Source organism: Erythrolamprus reginae, chromosome 1, assembly GCF_031021105.1.
Source record: "Erythrolamprus reginae isolate rEryReg1 chromosome 1, rEryReg1.hap1, whole genome shotgun sequence".
Classification (NCBI taxonomy): domain Eukaryota; kingdom Metazoa; phylum Chordata; class Lepidosauria; order Squamata; family Dipsadidae; genus Erythrolamprus; species Erythrolamprus reginae.
Genome location: NC_091950.1, coordinates 57082841 through 57107548, shown reverse-complemented (window position 1 = coordinate 57107548; position 24708 = coordinate 57082841). Strand labels below are relative to the sequence as shown.

The 24708-nt window shown below is 40.8% G+C and overlaps 2 protein-coding genes across 5 annotated transcripts in view; one reads left to right on the top strand and one right to left on the bottom strand.

Moving 5' to 3' along the window:
• The window catches only part of LGMN (legumain), a 43830-nt gene extending 43031 nt beyond the window's left edge, over nt 1-799 (bottom strand). The window contains exon 1 of one of the 2 annotated variants that reach the window (XM_070753084.1): nt 649-799. The gene's annotated coding sequence lies outside the window, so the exon portion shown is untranslated. The remainder of the gene's footprint in view (nt 1-648) is intronic. The other variant, XM_070753092.1, reaches the window with a different exon arrangement.
• Nucleotides 800-833: 34 nt separating this feature from the next.
• GOLGA5 (golgin A5) overlaps nt 834-24708 on the top strand; it is a 47059-nt gene continuing 23184 nt past the window's right edge. The window contains exons 1-7 of one of the 3 annotated variants that reach the window (XM_070753073.1): nt 834-990; nt 10044-10651; nt 13114-13332; nt 15212-15431; nt 17547-17670; nt 20440-20643; nt 21518-21817. In XM_070753073.1, the coding sequence (XP_070609174.1) occupies nt 10090-10651; nt 13114-13332; nt 15212-15431; nt 17547-17670; nt 20440-20643; nt 21518-21817 (1629 nt within the window). In that variant the 5' untranslated portion in view covers nt 834-990; nt 10044-10089. Of the gene's footprint in view, nt 991-6324; nt 6567-10043; nt 10652-13113; nt 13333-15211; nt 15432-17546; nt 17671-20439; nt 20644-21517; nt 21818-24708 lie in introns of those variants that run through there. The other 2 variants (XM_070753055.1, XM_070753063.1) reach the window with 2 other exon arrangements.

The following is a 24708-nucleotide window of genomic DNA, read 5'->3' as shown; positions in this document are numbered from 1 at the left end:
GAATTCCTGAGGTAGCATGACTGGCTCAGGAATTCTGGGAGTTGAAGTACACAAGTCATACACTTTGCCTAGCCCTGGTCTAAGGGTAAAGTTTTTGGGATTATGTGACGATACTACAGAATGTGGTAGTGAGTTCCCTGCATCAACTACTCAGCTTCATCCACACCCAACGCCCTGAAAGCCAGGTATAACCCTTCCCTGACAAAAGGAGAAAGGAAGCCATCGCAAAGGCTGCAAAATCAGATTTTACATCAAAAGCAATGCAATCTATCGATTCTCCACGCCTGGCGCAGCGGGAGCCCGGTATTCCCGAAACCAACAACAGGAAATGGCTGTTGTCGTTCTGGCGACCCTCGACGGGGCGAAATGCTGGAGGATCCTTTCGAACCCGTGATCCAGCTCAGCAATTCTTGGGACCTTGAATCGAGTCATTCGTCCCGGGAAATGTAATCCCAATTCCGTCCCGTCATGTCCAGCAAGAATAGAATAGAATAACTTCATCATCACTTTGAATGTACCAATAATCTGCACACATTAAAATGAAATTTCGTCGCAGGGATCTTTTGGCAAGCCAATGCCCACCTCTCATCAATTCCACGTGCTCTTCCCGCCCAGCAACATTTAACCTTCAGCAAAGTGGTCTCCTACCTACGCTGGAAGAAGAAACGAGGTCTGGTAAGTGTGTGGCTGCTCCCGCCCGATCCGTCCTCTCTACCTCCGTTCTGTCGGGAAACACAGAGCCAACGGCGGGGACGGAGGTTCGCGCGGCTGCCAGAGACTATTTATGAGGTGGAAGGGGGGGGAGAAAATAAGAGGTGGGGCAGGCGCGTGATTGGCGGACTTTGCGACCATTGGCCCTCCCAGCAAAATGCATCCAGAGGCCAGGCCCGAGTGCGCAGGGATGGCAATCCCTCGGGATGGAGCTGTCGCGTGAGAGAGCGTTGCATGACGGGAACGGAGATAGCAAACTGAGGATAAGCTCCCGTGGATGTGGGTAGTCGAGGCTGCGACTGGATTAGTGCTGGGAGGGAGGGAAGCTTCTCGCGTATAAGATTCCCGCTTGTGCTGCCTGATGCAGCTTTCCTCAAGGGTTCCGTCGGTTTCTCCGGATTAGCGAGTTTCCCTTTTTATACCAAGTCCAAAGGTCGCATTCCTACAGACACGCATATATTTATACCAATAAAATTTATTATATGTATATACACTGCTCAAAAAAAGAGAGAACACTTAAACAACACAGTATAACTCTAAATAAATCAAACTTCTGTGAAATCAAACTGTTCACTTAGGAAGCAACACTGACAATCAATTTCACGTGCTGTTGTGCACATTCAACTTTGTATAGAACAAAGTATTCAATGAGAATTTTCATTCAGATCTAGGATGTGTTGAATGTTCCATTTATTTTTTTGAAATACTATATCAAATACATATACACAAGCAAAAACATGTGATACATATATATATGTCACATGTTTTTGCTGAATTTGAAAATTAAGGGAGACTAGGATAGATGTATTTCGGCCTTATTTTGGACTCTTCAGCTAGCCATACCTGATATATATACAGTATATATTTTATACAGTATACCGTATATCAGGTATATATAAAAGCATACAAACAAATTTATATTGGATCACCCTGGTATATTGTCACAGTTCCTTTTTGCTGCTGGATCAAATCCCAGTAAGGGTGTGGCTAGCTGATGAGGCCAGAACAAGGCCGAAATGGTGCCATCCTAGTCTCCCTTAATTTTAAAAATTCAGCAAAAAAACGTGATAAATGTGTGTGTGTGTAAAATAAACTTCATTGGTTTTTTTAAATATTTTCTTTAAAATCAATGACATAATTATACTTTTAGTAATTCTGCTTTGGTTCATAACAAAGAAAGAAAAATAAACAGTCACATATCTGTATTTCATCACAATACTTTCATTCCAGAGTTATTTTTTTACCGCGATAAACAATATAGTTATATATTCCTGTTTACATTGACATAATTTTTATACCTTTTTATTTCCATATTTACAATTTGCATTACTGCTAATTCTGACTGTTACCTACTTGTATATATTTAACCTAATTGACGGGGTAGGGGGGGTGCTTATGAATGTGCTTATGCACGGACATCCCACAAAGAAATTGGCAAAAGAAAAATAAACCTCTTTAACTAGAAAAATAGCAGTGATAAATGACTGCATTTCAAGGTGAACCATAGATTTCGTTAGCAAATCATATTTTAGCCCTTTCATCCTACCTAATTCTCTATTGAATACCTGAATATGCCCTAAACAGATTTTACCTATACAGTAGTTACCTTAACAGTCATTTCTGAAAATCACTGATTATGTTGCTATCAGGTCAGTGCCTATTCTTAGCAGCCATATAGATTTCTTTCTCTGTAATGATCTGTCTCTAATGGTGCATACATTATCACAGTGATCAAGTCCATTTGCCTTGCTGTCCTCTTTTTCCTTCCATCTTTTCCAGCATTAGAGCCTTCTCTTAAGTCTTTACATAATTAGTCCCATGCAAGATAATGTAAACCTGGTCATTTGTAATCCATTGATTTGTGGAGGGTTTTTCCTTTCTTTCACTCCTTAAGTGTGTGTGTCATTATTAATATCTCACAATCATTCCCTAATTAAAACATAAATGTCATTTCTGCTGTTTTTCTTTGGGGGAGGGGGGAATAGTAGCTTTTTGAAAGAAGAAATGCTCTAAAAATCAGGAAACTCAATTTTATGTAGTAAAACACCACAATCCAAGCACAGTACATGAAATTGCTTAAAAAGGGAAAGCTACTCCCCAGTGCTGTGAATATATTTCACATTTTATTATGCATATTTTTCTCATCAACCAAAATCCATTTTTAAAGAGACTAAAAGTTTTCAGACAGTGTCCTCTGCTGGATGAAAACTAAAATTCTATCATTAGCTTGGGGCTAAAATTCAAATCTAAAAATTAAGTTGTCTAATTAAACTCACAACTCCCCATGTCTTCCCATTTCAAAGATGATTCCATTATCTTAGTCATCTTTATTATTTTAAGCATGATTGCATGGAGAATAAACATAAATAGGTATTCTCCCTAGTAAAGTAAATTACATTGAGGTATACTCTTCCTGATATTTTAATACGTTTTCTATAATCAGGCAATTGCAGTGATAGATGTAAAATATATTACATAGAATAGAATAGAATAGAGTGCAATGCAATATAATATAATACAATACAATACAATTCTTTATTGGCCAAGTGTGATTGGACACACAAGGAATTTGTCTTTGGTGCATATGCTCTCAGTGTACATAAAAGAAAAGATACATTTGTCAAAAATCATGAAGTACAACACTTAATGATTGTCATAGGGTACAAACAAGCAATCAGGAAACAATATACACAGTGCATACAAACAGGGTAGCTTGGTTAAACCCAACATTTTGACATCAGACTCCCTCCCCCATCCCTTCTGAAGAGATAAACTTTTCAGCTGTGCTTGCAGAAGGCCTAATAGCTATGATATGGAAATAGTTTGCTGTTGCTTCTCAGCTTTCAGTTTAGCTACTGTTCTTTGTTTCCCAAATGGGGATAAATAAAAGGGGAAGATAAAATTCTTTATTAGCCAAGTGTGATTGGACACATAAGGAATTTGTCTTTGGTGCATATGTTTTCAGTGTACATAAAAGAAAAGATACATTTGTCAAGAATCATAAGGTACAACACTTAATGGTTGTCATAGGGTTCAAATCAGTAGTGGGTTCCTACCCGTATGCCTAATTGCGCACATCTCCGTGGCTGTGGATGCGAGTGCGTGTTTGAGCAGAATTTTGCCTGTGCCGGGAGCAAAAATATCACACGGTGACGCATGTGTGCATGTTTTGGCGAGGCTTTTCGCTTCCGTACCTGTAAAATTGTTGATCTATTTGCTCGATACTGTATATAAATTGCAGGTCTAATGGATTTGTGATGATTTTCAAGTGGGACATTGCTAGCCTTTCAAAGGTTTTCATAACTACAAATGTTAGAGAAATTGGTGTGTAGTCATTCAGTTCCTTGATGGAGGGCTTCTTTGGCACTGGGATTATAGTGGAATGTTTGAAGCAAGAAGTAACATGGCATATCCCTAATGATTTGTTGAAGATTTGTGTGAAGATGGGAGCCAATTGGTCAGCATAGATCAGTAGTTCTAAATCTGGGGGTCAGGACCCCTTTGTGGGTCGAATGACTGTTTCACAGCGTTCGCCTAAATCCGACCAATCAGACAGTGGGGATGTCCTTCTGACCTTACTGCCAATCAGCTTACAGTTGTTGGAAGAATTGGCGCTAGACTTATGGTTGGGGATCATGGCATTAGAAAGGTTGAGAACCACTGGCATAGATGTTTATATTGTCGTTTGGCGGGACCAGAGGAAGAGCCTTCTTTGAGCCATCTGGAACCAACCCCCCAGATATCAGAGTTGCCCCCACCCTCCTTGCCTTTCGTAAGCTTCTTAAAACCCACCTCTGTCGTCAAGCATGGGGGAATTGAGATACAGTGATCCCCCGGTTATCGCAAGGGTTCCGTTCCAAGACCCCTCGCAATAATCGATATTTTGGGATGTAGTGGTGCGGAAGTAAAAACACCATCTGTGCATGCGCGCCCCTTTTTCCATGGCCGCACATGCGCAGATGGTGGAGTTTGCGTGTGGGCGGCGGGGAAGACCGGGGAAGACCCAGGGAAGGTTCCTTCGGCCGCCCAACAGCTGATCTGCTCCGCAGCGCGGCAGCAGCAAGGAGCCGAAGATGGGTTTCCCAACGGGGAAACCCCATCTTCGGCTCCTCGCTGCTGCCGCGCTGCGGAGCAGATCAGCTGTTGGGCGGCCGAAGGAACCTTCCCTGGGTCTTCCCGCCGCCCAGGCAAAGGGGAAACCCCAAGATCGCTTGCCGCTGGCCCGTCACCCGCTCGCCCGGCCGCTCGCTTGCCGCTTGCCCGTTCGCCCACCCGCCCGGCTGCTTGCTTGCGGCTTGCCGCTTGCCCGTTCGCCTGCCCAGCCGGCTGCTCGCTTGCCGCTCGAGAGCAAGAGGGGGAGAGATAGAGAAAGAGAGAGAAGGAAAGAAAGAGATGAGAGAGGGAGGAAGAGAGTGTGAGAGAGGAAGAAGCAAGATAGAGAAAGAGAGAGAGAAAGAAAGATGAGAAAGGAAGGGAGTGATGTCATCGGGTGGAAAAATCGCGATATAGCCTTTCGCAATGATCGGGATCGCGAAACTCAGGGGATCACTGTATTCCCTTCCCCCTAGGCTTATAAAATTTATGCATGGTATATCTGTATGTATGATTGGTTCCTTAAATTGGGGTTTTTTAATTACTTTTAATATTAAATTTGTTTATATTGTCTTTTTACTGTTGTTAGCCGCCCCAGTCTGTGGAGAGGGGCGGCATATAAATCTAATAAATAATCAAATAATAATAATATTCCTAAACATAAATCAAGCCTAACAATTACAGTACACTGAATACTCATGTAGTTCTTTAATAAGAAGTACCTTGCATATATGCAAAGCACATTTCTATTATTTATATTAATCCCATTTGTTATTAATAAAAGCAAAATACCTCTTGAAACCAAGGAACCTTGGAAATACTATCTGAAAATGCATACTGATTGACACTAACTCTCCTTAAAGCTACTATTATTGTCATCTAATTTTGGCTGAGCTCAGAAAGGCAAGCGTGGTTGGAACGGGATAGTTCTTGGATGGGAGAGCACCAGGAAATTATAAAATTAGTCTGCATGGTGAAATAGATGGTATATAAACATTCTGGAAACTGCAGCAGCAAATCTTTTGCATTGACGCGGAGGGAAAATCGGATGTGCCCCTATAACCACTGAAAAATGATTTTAAAATTTTGTTAAACGTAAGTTTATTTATTTGTTATTAATTAAATTTATAAGACGCCCAATTCCCGAGAGACTCTGGGCGGTGATTAGTGCAACATTTTAGATCGGTGATTCCCACCTTAGAATATTTAAGCGTATGGACTTCAATTCCCAGAATTCTGCTGCCGGCATTGGTGGCTGTAGGAATTCTGGGAGTTAAAGTCCACATACCTAAAAATTGTCAAGATAGGGAAAACACCGTTCTTGATATTTAAACTGGATTGCAAGTCAAAAACGTAATCCTTTCTTCCTTTCAACGGAAAACACCCCCCCCCCCCCCATTCTTACTACCCCTCTCCCTCCTCTCCCTCCCTCCCCCCTCTCTCCAGCGCCCCGGTCGCTCACGAGAAACGCGCGAGATCGCGCACGCGCGTTTGCGTCACTTCCCGGCACGTATTGTCCGCGCCGGCGCCTTTGCAAAACCTTGTAAGAGAGAAGTTCCGTTGGGTCCTTGTGCCCGCCTGCCCGTGGCCACGTCTCCCGGAAGGTTTATCCGGATGCCTCTGCGGGCTGAGGGTAACCCGTTTGCCTCCTTTTCAACCTGCCTTGGTATTCCGGGTCCGCTTTGGGCTTCTGATTCAAGGGGTCGTGGCAGAATCGGTGGCGAAAGAAACCCGGGGTAAGCAGAGGGCCTAAAACACCAGAGGTGTGTGTGTTTATGTATGTATGTACAGGTATCTATGTATGTATGTATCTATATATGTGGGTGTCGTCTGAGTAGATGGAGGAGATCGGAGGGGCGGGAAGGGGAATAAAGACCCCGAGCGGTTTTTTTAGACACGAGCTTGTGGTGTCTTTCCCCCTTTCCTGCTCTTATGGCAGGAATTCCCATAAATTGCAGGGTAGTCCAGCCGATGCAGATTTTGCTAGCGTCATCGGTCAGAAGTAGCAGAGATCTTTACCTGTTGAAAGGCTGCCGTGAATCTGGAAAAGAGACCCAGCCGAATTAAAAAAGGAGTAGCCTTAACAGGATGTTTACTAATAGTGTGAAAAAATGTAGTGGTCCTCCTCATGGAGAAATAAAGGTGGAAAATGAAGATAAAAATTAAGGATAGTTAAGAGGTCAAAGGAGAGCATGTTAACCAAAGTGAGGATGTCAGGTAGTAAGAAGAAAATCTGGCAGAATAAGGTTGAATGCATGGATTGGATTTTTTTTTTTAGTGTAAATAGAAAGAATAGGCAAATTTGAGTACAGCAGACTAATGGCAAAGATTCCAAATGCATGAACAAGTCTTCTTGTTTCAGCTCTCTGGGATGCTACACTATTGTTCCATTTTCTTAACAATTTGGCCTGGCTTAGTAAGGGGTGGCATCGCACAATGTTATATAGCCATACCATTTGCATGGTTACAAAACATTCTGTTTTGTATTTAAAAAATTCTTTAAAGGAAAATATTTGTAGTTCAAGGTTGAAATGAGGGCTCCTCGGTGCTTTCTCAGCTTGCTTGTCACCTTGCAGATGTTTCATTTCCCAAACTAGGCAGCATCATCAATACTGTACTAGCATACAAGAATATTGAGGCTAGTGTACCCTAAAGTTTTTCTTCTGTATGCAAAATACAACTGCTTTCACGTATGCATTTACTGTATGTGATCAATTTTAAAATGTACTTTATTTGATGGCAGAAGTTGATAAGGCCTTAATCTGAGGATCTCTGTGCTGCACATATTTATAATTACTTCCAAGAGGATAATATATATATAAAAAAGGAAGATTGCTACACTCCTATTCTCTACATATTGAGTTCCAAATGTCCTGGGACTGTATAACAGAAGGAAACGTACTGTATTTTGAACTCGGATATTGACTAGGAATAAACCTTTTTTAGTAATGATGTACCTTTGGCTCGCAAGAATAACATAACAAGGAGTAGTTTAGCTTGACCTAATACATTAATCAAAAAAATGTAGCAGCTGCAAGGAAGTTATTTATTTTTGGCAGATAGATAATTGTGTTCTGATTTTGTAGAGGAAGGACTGGCAGCACCTGAGGGGATGGAGTTGAAACAGGGATCAACCTAGAATCTCAATATAACCATAAGTCCAACCCCACTCCACCCCAATTCCTTTGAACCTTATCTAACTCCTAGAAGATGCTAAACATTAGATGAGACTATTCTTATACATTGACATGAATACAGTAAATCAGTTTTAATTGAATCTTCAAACTGGACATGATCTTTTACACTTGACTGATTTTATGCTTAGGAAATTGTATGCATTTTGGGTTTGCTGATAATAATTAATAACTATAATAATGTACCAAGGATAGATTACCTGTAGATGACCCATATAGTAATAATGCAGATAAGAATCGGAAAGAAAAATCACAGTTGTTTTAATAGTTTATAAATGAATGGATGTTACCTAATTTCCTACATATGTATGAAGCTAAAGCAAATTAAATTTTTAATATTTTTGACTGATTTCTATTCATATTTGTGTCCCCCCAGGCCGGCTGCGACCTTTTAAAACAGCCGCGCCGCTTCCCAGCTGTCTCCTGAAGCCGAACGGGGAAGTTCGGCTTCCCAGCACCCCCCCCCGAACCCCGAACCCGGGTTCGGGGGGGGTGCTGGCAAGCCCCCCAAGCCGGCTGTGACCTTTTAAAACAGGCGTGCCGCTTTCCAGCTGTCTCCCGAAGCCGAACGCGGAAGTTCGGCTTTAGCGTTCGGCTTCAGGAGACAGCTGGGAAGCGGCGCGCCTGTTTTAAAAGGTCGCAGCCGGCCTGGGGGGCTTGCCAGGGGGTGCTGGGAAGCCCCCCAGGCCGGCTGCGACCTTTTAAAACAGGTGCGCCGCTTCCCAGCTGTCTCCCGAAGCCGAACGCGGAAGTTCGGCTTTAGCGTTCGGCTTCAGGAGACAGCTGGGAAGCGGCGCGCCTGTTTTAAAAGGTCGCAGCCGGCCTGGGGGGCTTGCCAGCACCCCCCTGAACCTGGGTTCGGGGTTCCGGGGGGGTGCTGGGAAGCCGAACTTCTCCGTTCGGCTTCAGGAGACAGCTGGGAAGCGGCGCGGCTGTTTTAAAAGGTCGCAGCCGGCCTGGGGGGCTTGCCAGCACCACCCCGAACCCGGGTTCGGGGGGGTGCTGGGAAGCCCCCCAGGCCGGCTGTCACCTTTTAAAACAGCCGCGCAGCTTCCCAGCAGTCGCCGAAAGCTGGTTTTTTGCGGGGGGTTTTTTGGTTGCACGGATTAATTGACTTTACATTGTTTCCTATGGGAAACAATGTTTCGTCTTACGAACCTTTCGTCTTACGAACCTCCTCCTTGCACCAATTAAGTTCGTATCATGAGGTATTACTGTATATGAATTTGTCAGAGATATGTCACTAGTATTATTTTATACATATTTTCTTGATGTATGTTCCTTTTGGGTGGGAAAAACCTGGAAACTTTCAGATTCAGGTTCACCCAATAAAATGTAACTTTGAGGAAACTCATACTTCAGGGGTTTCTTTTGTTGTGGCACGCTGGCGTTTTAACTGTTTGGAAATGAACCATCTGAATCTATCTTTCTTCCTATATTTAACAAATTAGAAACATCCGTATTTGTTTCTCGTGTATCTTGGGGAAATTGCACAGAAAAATTTCCAAGGGGATTGTGTTCTTCATGTCTCTGATACTAGCCAATTGCCTACTACTGTATCCCAAATCAATCTGCAGCAAGTCATTTGTACTACCAAAACAACTTATTCCTTTTTAAGGCAAGTTATGCCTTTAAAATATGTCACAGTCTCTTAGAAATCCAAGGGAAAAGGTTCTAATTTACGAGAAAAAAATAAATATGATGTGAATTGAACCTTTCCATCTGCTAGCTGACTATTCCAGTGTCATCTTCTAAAATATAAAGAAAAAATGCATTTCTTATCAGCTTGAACCTTTGCTTTTTATTTTCATTTTGACATCCTACTTTTGTTTCCAGGGATGATGTACTAATATATCTTACCTCATTTTGAGTTGCTTGTAAAAATGGGGAAACACATATAATGCAGAATGGGAAAGGAGAACTATATTAATTGCATTACTACATTTAACAGAACACAAGATATATTGCGATAATGTTTTTTGACATTTAATCTGTGATTGTATGGTGTAACTTTTCTGTTCTTTGTATTTCTTTCACTCCCCCCAGGTTGAATGTTGGATGATAAAATTCCATATACGTTTTGATTTCCATTATGTCTTGGTTTGCCGACCTGGCTGGCAAGGCAGAGGACCTTCTCAATAAAGTAGACCAAGGAGCTGCATCTGCTTTAAGCAAGAAAGAAAATGCAAGCGGTATCAACTACGTTGGTAGGCAGATGGATGATGTCAATTTTTATCCCAATCCATACAAGACCAAAGAGGAGCAGGGTCATGCATCATCTACATCAAGCTTTATTTCATCAGCAGCAGAGAACATTAAACATCAGAAGGCAACAATTTTAGCAGGAACTGCCAATGTCAAGGTAGCACCCAGGGCCTCTGTAGAAGGATCTCCATCCACAGAAACAGCTTCTGTGTCCAGACCCTCTTTCCAATTTGTGAGAAGGAAAAAATCTGAACCAAATGATGAACTCCTGTTTGACTTTCTGAATAGTTCTGAAAAAGAACCTAGTGGGAAAAAGGACCCGAAAAGAGAGAAGAGCAAAGCAGCCACTGTTCAAAATCATTCTCGGACTTCAAGTATTAGTTCTGTGTCAGCAAGTTCACACAGCATCAAAACAGGGGAAGACCCTTCCATTCAAAGTCAAGGCAATGGTAGTTAAACATAACTGCAGATGTTAAGGAATGTTTTTGGGGTTCTTTTGAAGGGTGGTGATGGTGACAGGATCTTGGTCTGATATTGATGGTCATACGGTGCCATTATGATTGTATTGGCTAAAGTAAGATTATATAAGCATATGGATGACAGTTTGGGATGTCTCCTAAATTCATCTGGATAGCCATGTTTACTTACTCTCCTGATAGATTACAAAAGCTCTCCCAAATCTCCATTCTGGGAACTGTACTCAAAGGCAGCAGATTGCAGAACAGTGGTATAGATTATACCAAGCTTGTTTGTAAATTAGAAATAGGCATCTGATTTCCTAATGCTTGTTTCATAAGCAGCATTCACATAAGTGACAAAGGAGTAGAGACTGCCCTCTATGTAAATTGTTTTCAAGGATCAAAGCAAGTGATGTAATCTTACTAAATATAATAATAATTAGGTTAGTCCATGCGCAGCAAATGTAGAAATATCAGCGTTTTCTATTTCCTTGGTACAGGTTCACTGAATGTACTATTTCTATAATTTTCCAGCAATCCCTGCCCCTTGAGCGGATGATAATGGAAGTATAAATATTTAAATAAATTAAACATTTAATCATTCAAATCCATACTGTGCATCTATAGACAACTCAGTGTTGCATTATTAATTCTAAAGATTTTGTCTTTTTTTAATTATTTCTCTAAAGTTATTGCTACAAATTGCAAAATGCCTGATGCACTTCTGAAACTCATTAAAATTTGAGGCCTTACTGGCCTCTTACAAACAGAGGTATGGGCAGTTAAAAAAGCAATCCAAATGTATCTGTTTGTTAAAATGGCCCACAATACCACAAAACATGTAACAGCTTTTTAAAGTCTTCCCTGGGAATAGACTCCCATTTTACTACATTTTATTATTTCATGTAAGTGGCCATCTTTCTATATAAGAATGCATGTTGCATTCTTAGAATGATATTTCTAAGTGGTTATCTCCCTTGCTGACCTTTTGTTTATCCCCAGAAAGGCACTCTTGCTAAATGAAATAAATAATACTGTGGGAACTGAACTAGTGAAGCAAACAGTCAGGGTTGCTTATTTTAGTAACTATTTTAATTACCTATTAAACTACGTAGTTTTCTTAGCGTACTGACAAACATGATATGACAGCAAAAGGCAGATGGATACTCTTGAGAGAGTTTTGGATATCAGCCCACATCAGTCTTAGCCAGCATGGAAATTGGCCCTGAATTGTGAGAATAATAATCCAAAATATCTGGAAGGTATCTTTTCCCCCCCATTTCTAATTGTAAGACGTACTTTGTTTATTACCTTTATTACTGCAAGCTTGATTTTATTAGGCAGAGTAAGAAGCAGCCAACGGCAGTGTTCTGTCTGGGTTTTCCCAGACCTCAACACCAACTGAAAAAACAGCCAGACACTCTGGTAAAAGCCAAAAGTATTTTATAGCTGGAAAAAATAAGCACAAAGGAAAACCTGTCTTCACAACAGACAGGCTATAATACGTTACAGCAGGGTCCTGATGTCCAGTCAATACCATAAGCTTCTTGCTGGCACACCCCCCCAAGGTTTCAATAGTTCAAGGCACAAACCAGGATTGTAAGCCACCAAAGTTCACAGACAGGTCTCACGAATCTCCAAGATAAAACTCCACAAGCCAGGAAGGGTGGGTCCGCCTTTTATCCTTTCCCAAGAGCACCACACCCAAACCCAGCTGTGACCCCTAATGCTGGAAATACCTAGCCAATTGAGTCCGTCTCTGATTAGCTCTCCTTTGTCGCATATCTATGATGTCTTGAGCATTTTCCCCTAAGGAATCCAGGCTGCTTGCTGGGGAGAGCTCCCCCTGGTGGGACTCTGGCTGTCTTTCTTCTCCAGCCTGGGATTCCTCTTCCTCGTCAGTCTGCACCTCCTGTTCCTCAGCCTCTCCCTCTGAGCTGGAAACCGACAGAAGGTCAGCCATTCCCGGAGGGGTCCCAGACTGAACCACAACAGGCAGGGGGTTTTGGCTTTCAGTGTGCTGAAATGAACACTGTTCATTCATTCATTCAGTTGTGTTTTGAGACTTACCACTTTGCACGCAAGTGCATTTATAGCACCTATATGTAACCTGCAGTTTTTGATTGCATTTTGCAAGATGGGAGATTTAGCGTTTGAACATCTTTAATTTTGTGGGTCATAAATGAACAAGTTTTAATGTAGGATCTCCTGTTTATAAAATGTCAGATGTTTAATTTGTTTATACTGTAGTATATGTGAAGCAAGGATGTTTCATGTTTATAATAATGCTATAATTATTTTGGTAATGATTTTTTAATCTTCCTGTTTATAAGCTAATGTAGAATTATTTATTGTAGCAATCTCGTTAACCACTATGACACTTTCAAAAGCAATATAGTTTGTCATTGAACACAGAAAGAAAGGATCTGTTAAATATGACTCTTTTTGTATAGAGACGTCTGATAGTTCCAGTTCTGGATTGGAGACGGATGTGGATATTAAAAAGGATTCATTGCAAACCCCAGAAATTAATCCCAACCTTACTCTTAACGACGGTAAATCACATGAACTGTCCAATCTTCGCCTTGAAAATCAACTGCTGCGTAACGAAGTGCAATCTTTAAATCAAGAAATGGCATCATTAATTCAGCGAGCCAAAGAAACCCAAACAGGTAGATTGCGGGTTTGCACATTTAAAAAGATCTTTTGGTGGGCTGCTAGTTAAATAAGTCTTTTTAATCTGTTCAATCCAAGTGAGAGCCATCTTTTAAAAAAACCCAGTGATGTTCATCAAAACAAGGTGTTTTGTGTTCTGTAGCAAAGTTAAATGCTAAATGGCAGGTTTGAAATAGACCAAATTACATTCTATATTTTCTTGTTGGGATGAACATGTGGAAATGGGTTAAATCAGAGGTTTATAAAAGTACCCCCCTTCTTAGAGGAGCTTTTTTCATTTGCATTTTCTCCTGTATAGCCAAATATATATGTCTCAGTAATTTTCTGCCCATCTCTGATAATGCTATTGCTCCCTTCTGTGCCTCTTTGAAAGATTAACATAGAAACATAGAAGACTGAGGCAGAAAAAGACATCATGGTCCATCTAGTCTGCCCTTATACTATTTTTTGTATTTTATCTTAGGATGCATCTATGTTTATCCTAGGCATGTTTAAATTCAGTTACTGTGGATTTACCAACCATGTCTGCTGGAAGTTTGTTCCAAGGATCTACTACTCTTTCAGTAAAATAATATTTTCTCATGTTGCTTTTGATCTTTTCCCCAACTAACCTCAGATTGTGCCCCCTTGTTTTTGTGTTCACTTTCCTATTAAAAACACTTCCCTCCTGAACCTTATTTAACCCTTTGACATATTTAAATGTTTCGATCATGTCCCCTCTTTTCCTTCTGTCCTCCAGACTGTACAGATTGAGTTCATTAAGTCTTTCCTGATACATTGCTTAAGACCTTCCACCATTCTTGTAGCCCGTCTTTGGACCTGTTCAATTTTGTCAATATCTTTTTGTAGGTGAGGTCTCCAGAACTGAACATAGTATTCCAAATGTGGTCTCACCAGCGCTCTATATAGCGGGATCACAATCTCCCTCTTCCTGCTTGTTATACCTCTAGCTATGCAGCCAAGCATCCTACTTGCTTTTCCTACTGTCTCACCCATTTTGAGACTGTCAACCTTTTTTCCTCAGTCCTTACCTGGAAATGCAAAGGGAGAGAGCCAAGTGAAGCATGAGCAATAAGCTTTTCATGTTGGTTTTAAAAAATGTAATATTCCTTCTAATTAGGATTTGAGGTGGAAAGTACACCATGTTTCATCCAATTCTCTTCTACTTGAATTCTTCCTTTGATTCCATTGCTTGCTTTTCTATACAACATTGCTTCAATTGGCATAAGCCTTAATACAACCAGGATTGTCTATGTAAGGAAGATCTGAAGCTGATTGATATTTTCAAATTCAGGAGAAAAATGGGAGAACAAATGTAGGTTTGTGGAAGAATAAAATAATGATTGCTTCCAATAGGATTGAATATCCCAACTCTAGTTATTTTATGTTATATATTTTGTGCATTCAAGTCAATCTTGACTCCAATTCTATGCAATTTCCATAGCAACATGATTTGCCTTCTTTCTAGAGTTAAGAGAGAGTGATTGGCTCAAAATCATCCAGACATTTTCATGCCTAAGGCAGGATTAAAACACACATTCTTCCATTCTTGGCCTAATTCCTTTAACCGCACACCAAACTGGTTTTCCTACCATAGTTACATAACTGAAAACATGACTGAGTTTATGTATCATGCTAAGCCATAATTAAAGTTTGTTTCTGAATTTGTTCGATGTGTAAATCCACTGGTTTAAGCATTATGGTTAAACCAGGACAAAGCCTAAATAACAAAATACAGTACAATTTAAAAAAAACCTGGTTTAGTGGGTTAGCATATGAGCCAAATAACTTTTTCTGATCACTGACAGAATCATGTTGCATACATAATAATATGGACTATAAACATACTGATATTTACTAACCTAAACTTTATAGAATTAACCAATGCCCGGGCAAGAGTTGAAAAATGGAACTCTGACAATTCAAGCAATGACAGACGTGTTCGGGAACTTCATGCTCAAGTTAATGATTTGACTGAAGCTGCCGCCGCCAAAGATTCCCAATTGGCTGTCCTCAAAATAAGATTACAGGAGGCTGATCAACTTCTGAGTTCACGTAATAAAGCCCTGGAAACACTACAGAATGAAAAATCCAGGTATTCAGCATCCATTATGTCATTGTATTATTGGAGAGATCAGGCTGTTTAGATTTAAGTGTATTGACTAGTCTTCCCTCTTGTTTGTTAACATTATTTTTGCATTTCAGATTTTTTTAAAATTTAAACTCAGTGCCCAAATAGGTGTGTGTCTGTGTGTGTTGATATTAATTCTTTATATTAAAGAACATTTGTTTTAAATAATATGTTTAAAGCAAAGGTATGTGTTGACACCTGAAAAACTGGCTCCGTTAGAAGATTCCTCTTTATGCTATGCTTCCTCTTGATAAGCAAAAAGGGAAGGAATTGTCTATTATTTTTTTCATTTGGTGGAAGCTATTGCTCTAGGGGTTTTTTTGTGGATACTGTACTTTGTTTACATTGTTCAGATAAATATTAGATATACAATGTATCAAAGCAGCAAAACTACTCAGTTAAAATATAATCCCAGGCATGATTTAAGTATTTTCATTTCTTCCTGTATTCTTGTTTACTGCACCACTGACTTCAAATAGGAAAAATGATGCCATGCCATGATATTAGAAGGGAAAGAAGGCATTTTAGAAATTGAGGTGATATCTGTATTGATTGTTTGATTGATTGATTGATTGATTGATTGATTGATTGATTGGACTTGTATGCCGCCCCTGTCCGTGGACTCGGGGCGACTATACATGTATACTAATGAGATGGTAGGCAAGGTTAGTTTCTTATTTTGTTTCATATCCTTACAGATAATGGAAAAGGGGTTTGAAGGTTTTTTTTATTTGATTATTTAAAATATTTAAATGGCCAGCCAATTTAAACCAAACTCTGGACATCCTTCTAACCATATCCTTATAATCTAAGGATAAAATCAATATATAAAACAAAAACTGTAAGACAATCCCAACACAGATGTTGGGAGGGGCAAGAGGACATGAAATGATGGAGAGAGATCATTGCAGAATACAAAGAAGTCAGGGAGGAAATGCTCGTGCCTGTCGTTAGCCGGAGAGCCGGTCGCTAAGGCAGCGCGAAGCTTCGTCTACCTGCCTAGATGCCACCATTTGGATTCTTTCACCCGCTGCACATGCACAGAATGCTTTGTGCATACTCAGAGGGTAAAAACCCAAATGGCAGCTTCCGGGTAGGTAGGCGGAGCCTCATGCTGCCTTCGCGACCAGCTATCCGACGACCAACAGGCATGAGAAAACCAGGAGCCTTTAACCTCTAAAAGAAGTAATATATATGTATATATGTATATACAGTGGAACCTCGACATACGAGCAGCTCTACTTACGAGCTACTCGAGATAAGAGCGGGGAGGGGAGCGACATTTTTGTTCGCCTCCCGAGTTCACATTCGGGATACGAGCGCCAAGGAGCTGTCTCCTGAAGCCGAACACTAACTTCCGCTTTCGGCTTCAGGAGACAGCTCCTTGGCGCTCGTATCCCGCGTGTTTTAAAAGGTTGCAGCCGGCCTGGGGGGCTCGGGGGGGTGCTGGCAAGCCCCCCAGGCCGGCTGCAACCTTTTAAAACACGCGCGCTGCTTCGCAGCTCTCTGCTGAATCCGGAACGCTAACTTCCGCGTTCAGATTCAGCAGACAGCTGCGAAGCGGTGCGCGTGTTTTAAAACGTCAGAGCCGGCCTGGGGAACTCGGGGGCTTCCCCCCGAGCCCCCCAGGCCGGCTCTGACGTTTTAAAACACGCGCACCGCTTCGCAGCTGTCTGCTGAATCCGAACGCGGAAGTTAGCGTTTTGGATTCAGCAGAGAGCTGCGAAGCAGCGCGCGTGTTTTAAAATGTCAGAGCCGGCCTGGGGAACTCGGGGGCTTCCCCCCGAGCCCCCCAGGCCGGCTCTGACGTTTTAAAACACGCGCACCGCTTCGCAGCTGTCTCTGAACGCTAACTTCCGCGTTCGGCGGCAGCGGGTTTTTTTGTTGTTGCACGGATTAATTGACTTTACATTGTTTCCTATGGGAAACAATGTTTCGTCATACGAGCGTTCTGACTTACGAGCCTCCTTCCGGAACCAATTAGTCTCGTAAGTCGGGGTTCTACTGTACAGGAGGCCACCAAAGACCGATATGATCTTAAAAGATGTTTCCTTAAATCTTTGTCCTCTACTTATACAGAATAATAAAGGACAATAGCGAAGGCAACAGCCTGCACAATCAAGCCCTTCAGACTCTTCAGGAGCGATTGCATGAAGCGGAGTCCACTCTTAGGCGGGAACAAGACAACTACAAGCAGATGCAGGTTAGATACCACATTGGGGAATGCTGTTTATTTTATTTTATTTCACCAATTGAAGAACTATATCTCAGTAATGGAGACAGAGACACTTCAGATTTATTAGATCAACATGGTTTCTGACTAGATTGCCAAGGTCCACCAACTAGAGCCAAGTTCATATTTTATGTACTTAGAATGAAAGCTCGGATATCTTTCAGTACATTCAGTGTCCAACTCACGGTCTACTGCAAAGGTATCCACTCCTATGCAAATTTGCTAAGCTTCAGTAACACCTAGTATTCGATTTTAAATGCAATGCGTTGTTACTGTTGAGACACTTGACTAGTCGTATCATCTAGAAGACTGCCTTTCTGTCAATTGCTCAGCTAGCTTTGTGCAATGCAGAAATTTTGCTGAATTGTAAGTGAGATCTAGATTGAGAGTTTTAAGGGCAGAGGTCTTCAAACTTGTCAACTTTAAGACTTGTGGACTTCAACTCCTAGAATTCCCCAGCCAGCATGGCTTGCCGGAGAATTCTGGGAGTTAAAGTCCACAAGTCTTAAAGTTGACAAGCTTGAAGACCTCTGCTTTAGGGCCTTTTCTTTTCTCACATAAAGGGACATAACAAAACTCTCTGTTCTTCCAATCTATGCATTCAGTGCCTGGAGGGTGGGGAAGGGGGCTCTCACTTCCCATGTCCATCCTATGTTTTTATATATAATGGGGCCAAAGATCAATTCCTGCAGCAGCTCCAGGAGGGCTGTTTGCAAACTAGGATCATGCTTGTAAACCAGAATAGACCAAATGTTGCCAGACCCAAAGCAAAATCCCAGCTACGTTTTGATAGTTTTTGTTAGTCTTGACTAATATTTATTTTCAAATTGTTGGAACAATAAAAATATGATTTTAAAGGTGTCATAAAGGTTATCCTAGGAAAGGAACAAAATTTATTTGTACCCTCATATTCAGGATGTATCGGTTGTGGAAAATCAGAATTGAGCCTACTTATCCCATCCTTAATATCAAGGGCGGTGTACACACACACACACACAAATGCCCTCCATTCACATACCTGAATTTTAATTTCCAAATTTTCCAGCCAGTCATTGCTATAGAAGCCTGGAAGTTGACATCCATTCGTTTAGATTGGAAAGGCTGCTCCATGTGGATGGATGGTAGTCCAGCAAGTTAGCAGATTTCAAACAGTATGTCCCTATCAGTATGAAATGTTCAACATCAGTATTAAGTAAGGGTCAATCTGGGCAATCTATTTCCCTCCCTTTCCCTGTGCATCCATTCACATCCATTTAGGCTTATAAGTCATTTCAACTACAGGCAACTCTTAAGTGGCATTCTTGCAAGGACAGTAAGCAAGAAAAAATGAAAGCAATAAATAATAGCAATAGCACTTAGATTTATATACCGCTTCACAGTGCTTTAAAGCCCTCTTTCAGCTGTTTTACAGAGTCAGCATATTGTTCCCAACAATCTGTGTCCTCGTTTTACCCACCTCGGAAGGATGGAAGGCTGAGTCAACCTTGAGCCAATGAGACGCGAACTGCTGACAGCCGACAGAAGTAGCCTGCAGTACTGTATTCTAACCGCTGCTGGCACTATGGCTCTTATAAATGCAACAAACATAAAATGCAATGAATAGCTAATATTGACTAATAAACTAATAATATTATTTTATTATTATTATTATTATTATTATTATTATTATTATTATTTATTGGATTTGTATGCCGCCCCTCTCCGCAGACTCGGGGCGGCTAACAACAGTGGTAAAACAACATGAACAATCCAATTAATAAAGACAACTAAAAAACCCTTATTATAAAAAACCAAACATACACACAAACATACCATGCATAGTAATAGCCCAGGGGGAAATGATAACTTAACTCCCCCATGCCTGGCGACAAAGGTGGGTCTTAAGTAATTTGCGAAAGGAGGGTGGGGGCCGTTCTAATCTCTGGGGGGAGTTGGTTCCAGAGGGCCGGGGCCACCACAGAGAAGGCTCTTCCCCTGGGGCCCGCCAAACAACATTGTTTGGTCAACGGGACCCGGAGAAGGCCAACTCTGTGGGGCCTTATCAGCCGCTGGGATTCGTGCGGTAGAAGGCTAATAACCGATAGCCTTAGGGATTAACCTATCTATCCACTCCCCAAAAGAAGGAAAAGAATCACTGCCAAATGTACCTTCCTTCAGTCCTCAGAGATGGCCCATCAGAGGGAAGCCATGATTGATGGTACCAAAAGCAACTGAGAACATCAACTTGGACTATGAGAGCTGTTCTTGTTCACCTTAACCCTGCTCAACATCTATGTTAGATCTAGAATTCTATGATCAGCATAGCATTTTATCTTATTCAGTTATTAATTGACAGATTGCCATAAAATATGTTTGCTTGTATGCATACACTGGCAGTTGTTTATTTATATCTGCCATTATTATTATTATTATTATTATTATTATTATTATTATTATTATTATTATTTAATAGCTCTAGGCAATGGCATACCTACTATTCCTTCTTCCCTCTATTTTCCCCACAACAACAACCTTATGAGATAGATTGGGTTGAGATAAAGGACTGGCCCAAAGATCAACCAGTTGGCTGTTATACCCAAAGTTGGACTAGAATTCACAGTCTTCTGATTTCTAGCCTGACGTCTTAGCCAGCAGTCCAAACTGTTCTCTTGATTATTATGTTTGTTCATCTAGAATAAACAAATGCAAAGGTTTATTTATTTCTTTTGCACTAAACCCAAACAAAACTTCCTCCATCAGAATGAATTTGCAACTCGCTTGAGTAAAATGGAAGCTGAACGTCAGAACTTGGCTGAGGCCGTAACTGCATCCGAGAGGAAATATGTAGAAGAGAAGCGGAAATCAGAGGAATTTCAACAGCAAATTAAAGTAGCCAAAGTTAGCTTGGAGTCTGCTAAACAAGAGTTGGTGGAGTACAAACAGAAAGCCACACGCATACTCCAGGTAATGCTCACCCCAGTAATCCAGTTCAATGTGATTTTGACATTGCTAAATAAACAAATGGGGCAGGCTGTCTTATAATCTGAAATAACAAACAGATGCAATTTGTTAATAAAATAATAAAATACCAGTATAAAACAGTTGTTGCTGTTGTTGTTGTTATTATTATTATTGTTATTATTTATTAAATTTGTATGCCGCCCCTCTCCGCAGACTCGGGGCAGCTCACAGCAGCAATAGAAAACAATGTACAATACAAATCTAATATTACAAAGTTAAAAACCCATAATTTAAAAAAACATGCACACAACATACCATACATAAACTATATAGGCCTGGGGAAGATATCTCAGTTCCCCCATGCCTGACGGCAGAGGTGGGTTTTAAGAAGTTTACGAAAGGCAAGTAAGGTTTGTGTTTTAGTATATTTTGAAATGACTTTAAAAAATATTAATAGAAACTACTCATCACCAAAAGAAAATCCTTGTTAAGGAACTTTTGCATTTGAAATAATTTTATACTCATTTTGAAAAGTTTCAGCAGAATTTTTATTAAATAATGTTTTCATGCAACCTGATGTCATGTACTTTGATTTGAGATAGTGTCTCGCTCATATAGGGTTTCAACTCAAATTCCTATCAATTTTATCCTCCAAGAGCAGAAGTAGTGAGCAATGAGAGATTAAAATTCCAATTACTGCTAGAGATCTATAAATTCCTCATCTTGACATTTAGATAGTTACTAACGTTAGATATCGAAACTTTGTGCTCCAAAGCAAACAAGGTTCCATTGCTGAATTCTGCCTTTTGATTACAGTTAACAAACTAGAGGTTGTGATGCAATTTCAATTATTCTTATTTTTTTCCTTTCATCTCAGTCTAAGGAAAAGTTGATAAACAGTCTGAAAGAAGGCTCTGGTATTGAAGGTCTGGATAGCCAAACAGCAAGCATTATGGAGTTAGAGGAACTGAGGCATGAACGGGATATGCAAAAGGAAGAAGTACAGAAGCTGTGGGGTCAAATGCAACAACTGAGAATTGAACTACAGGAAATGGAAGCGCAGCAGATCAGTGAAGCTGAATCCACAAGAGAGCAAGTTCAAGATTTGCAGGAACAAATTTCAACACACAAAACAGCCAAACAAGAAGTAGAGGCTGAACTAGAGAGGCAGAAACAGGTAAATATTGGAAGAGTTGGCATGGCTTGCTGAGTGATATTTCAGGAGCTTTCCTCTTAAATCTCATGAAAAATCAATAAGTATTAATATATTTGGGGGCTTATATACTGCTCAAAAAAATAAAGGGAACACTCAAATAACACAGCCTAGATCTGAATAAATGAAATATTCTCATTGAATACTTTGTTCTGTACATAGTTGAATGTGCACAACAGCATGTGAAATTGATTTTCAATCAGTGTTGCTTCCTAAGTGGACAGTCTGATTTCACAGAAGTTTGATTTACTTGGAGTTATATTCTGTTGTTCAAGTGTTCCCTTTATTTTTTTGAGCAGTGTACACGAGAAAGATATATACTGGAATTACTTAATTAAAAGAAAAGCCACATATATGTAATGATGGGTATCAACATTGTTAGTTTTCTTATTGACCAAATACCAGATTATGGACCAAATGTACCCTTTCCTAACCGCATGATGCTCTCTGTGACACTAGGGCAGGGGTAGGCAAACCGCAGCTCGTGAGCCACCTGCGGCTCTTTGGCCGTTTGAGTGTGGCTCTTCCATAAAAGCTGAGTTCTGGCACTGTACATGTGTCACTATTTAAATTTGCCGACCCCTGGTTTAGGTGAACACAAGCAAAAGAATAAGGAATTTATAGAGCTGCTCTGTAGCGCATACTATAGATTAGGTAACAAAGGGGGAGAAAAAGAGGTCACGCATGAGACTTTTGAGCAAGTGGTAAGCGAAGATTTAGAGAGAAGTTGAAAACGGCAGGAAAGAGTTGACTGTCGTACAGTCCCTGAGAGTTGATGTGTGCTTGTAACCCTGCAATGAAATAAAAGGCTGTTGAGGCCCAAAGGGATGTTGAGTTAAGTTTGATTTGATTTGGCAGTTCTGTGTTAGCAAATACTTCAGAAGAAAAGGATTTAGGGGTAGTGATTTCTGACAGTCTCAAAATGGGTGAACAGTGCAGTCAGGCAGTAGGGAAAGCAAGTAGGATGCTTGGCTGCATAGCTAGAGGTATAACAAGCAGGAAGAGGGAGATTATGATCCTGCTATATAGAATGCTGGTGAGACCACATTTGGAATACTGTGTTCAGTTCTGGAGACCTCACCTACAAAAAGATATTGACAAAATTGAACAGGTCCAAAGTCGGGCTACAAGAATGGTGGAAGGTCTTAAGCATAAAACGTATCAGGAAAGACTTAATGAACTCAATCTGTATAGTCTGGAGGACAGAAGGAAAAGAGGGGACATGATCGAAACATTTAAATATATTAAAGGGTTAAATAAGGTCCAGGAGGGAAGTGTTTTTAATAGGAAAGTGAACACAAGAACAAGGGGACACAATCTGAAGTTAATTGGGGGAAAGATCAAAAGCAACATGAGAAAATATTATTTTACTGAAAGAGTAGTAGATCCTTGGAACAAACTTCCAGCAGACGTGGTAGATAAATCCACAGTAACTGAATTTAAACATGCCTGGGATAAACATATATCCATCCTAAGATAAAATACAGAAAATAGTATAAGGGCAGACTAGATGGACCATGAGGTCTTTTTCTGCCGTCAAACTTCTATGTTTCTATGTTTCTATAAACATCCCGTCCCATTAAGAGCAGGTCTTAAAATAACTGGGCTGTTCTGTAGAATTGCCTCCTTGCTCGGAGATCATTAAAACTGATTTGTAAATACAGTGGTACCTCATCTTACCAACGCCTCTTCTAACGAACTTTTCAAGATACGAACCCGGTGTTTAAGATTTTTTTGCCTCTTCTTCTGAACTATTTTCACCTTACGAACCCAAGCAGCTGCTGCTGGGATGAAGGGGTTTCTTTCCCCCCCCTTTTTTGAAGAAAGAAAAGGGAGGGGCTGCTTGGAGTAGGAAAATTTGGCCCAGAACAAGGTGCTTGCAAAGGAATTGAAAGGGTGTCTTTTTAAGAAAGAAAAGGGAGGAGGGAGGGGCTGCTTGGAGTAGGAAAATTTTTGCCGAGAACAAGGTGCTTGCAAAGGAATTTAAAGGGTGTCTTTTTAAGAAAGAAAAGGGAGGAGGGAGGGGCTGCTTGGAGTAGGAAAATTTTGTCGAGAACAAGGGGCTTGCAAAGGAATTGAAAGGGTGTCTTTTTAAGAAAGAAAAGAGAGGGGTGCCCCTCCTTGCCTTTCTTCCTTCCCACTGACCCTTTAGCCTAGCCTTGCTTCTTCCACCCGCCCCCTTTAGCTGCTCCTCCCTGCCCTCTGTTCGCCTCCCTTCTAAAGTTTGGGATTTTCCTGAAGGATTTGCAGGCATTATTTGCTTTTACATTGATTCCTATGGGAAACATTGTTTCATCTTACGAACTTTTCACCTTACGAACCTCCTCCTGGAACCAATTAAGTTCGTATGATGAGGTACCACTGTACTGTTTAATTCAATGGAACTGTTTCCATGTGCAATCCCAGGAAGATACCAATTCAAGTTCCTTTGACTTGAATGGCTGAGTGGTGGTGGTGATGTGACTCTATGGGAGTGAGTGATGTCAAGTTGGCCACACCCACCCAGTTTTTGTGGTTCCTGGTTTTTGTTTTCTGAAATGAGTCAAAATGGCTCTTTGAGTGTTTAAGTTTGCCGACCCCTGCACTAGGGTGGGTAGTGGAGAGGGGTGTGCACATTTGTACACTGGACAGCCACTCACACAGCTCAGTGGCCAATAGGCCACTACCTGGTAGTGGGCCCACAGATTGGGGACCCCTGTCTTAGACCAAAAGGCAGGTCTTTATTTTCATTTTTAAAAGGAAAGCATAAATAGCCTCTTAGCTTAAGAGGGAGACAGATATAGGATTCGGTTGTAAGTGACAAATTTTCTTAGCATCAATAAAATTTAGAAAGTCAACATTAAAGGTAAAAGTCA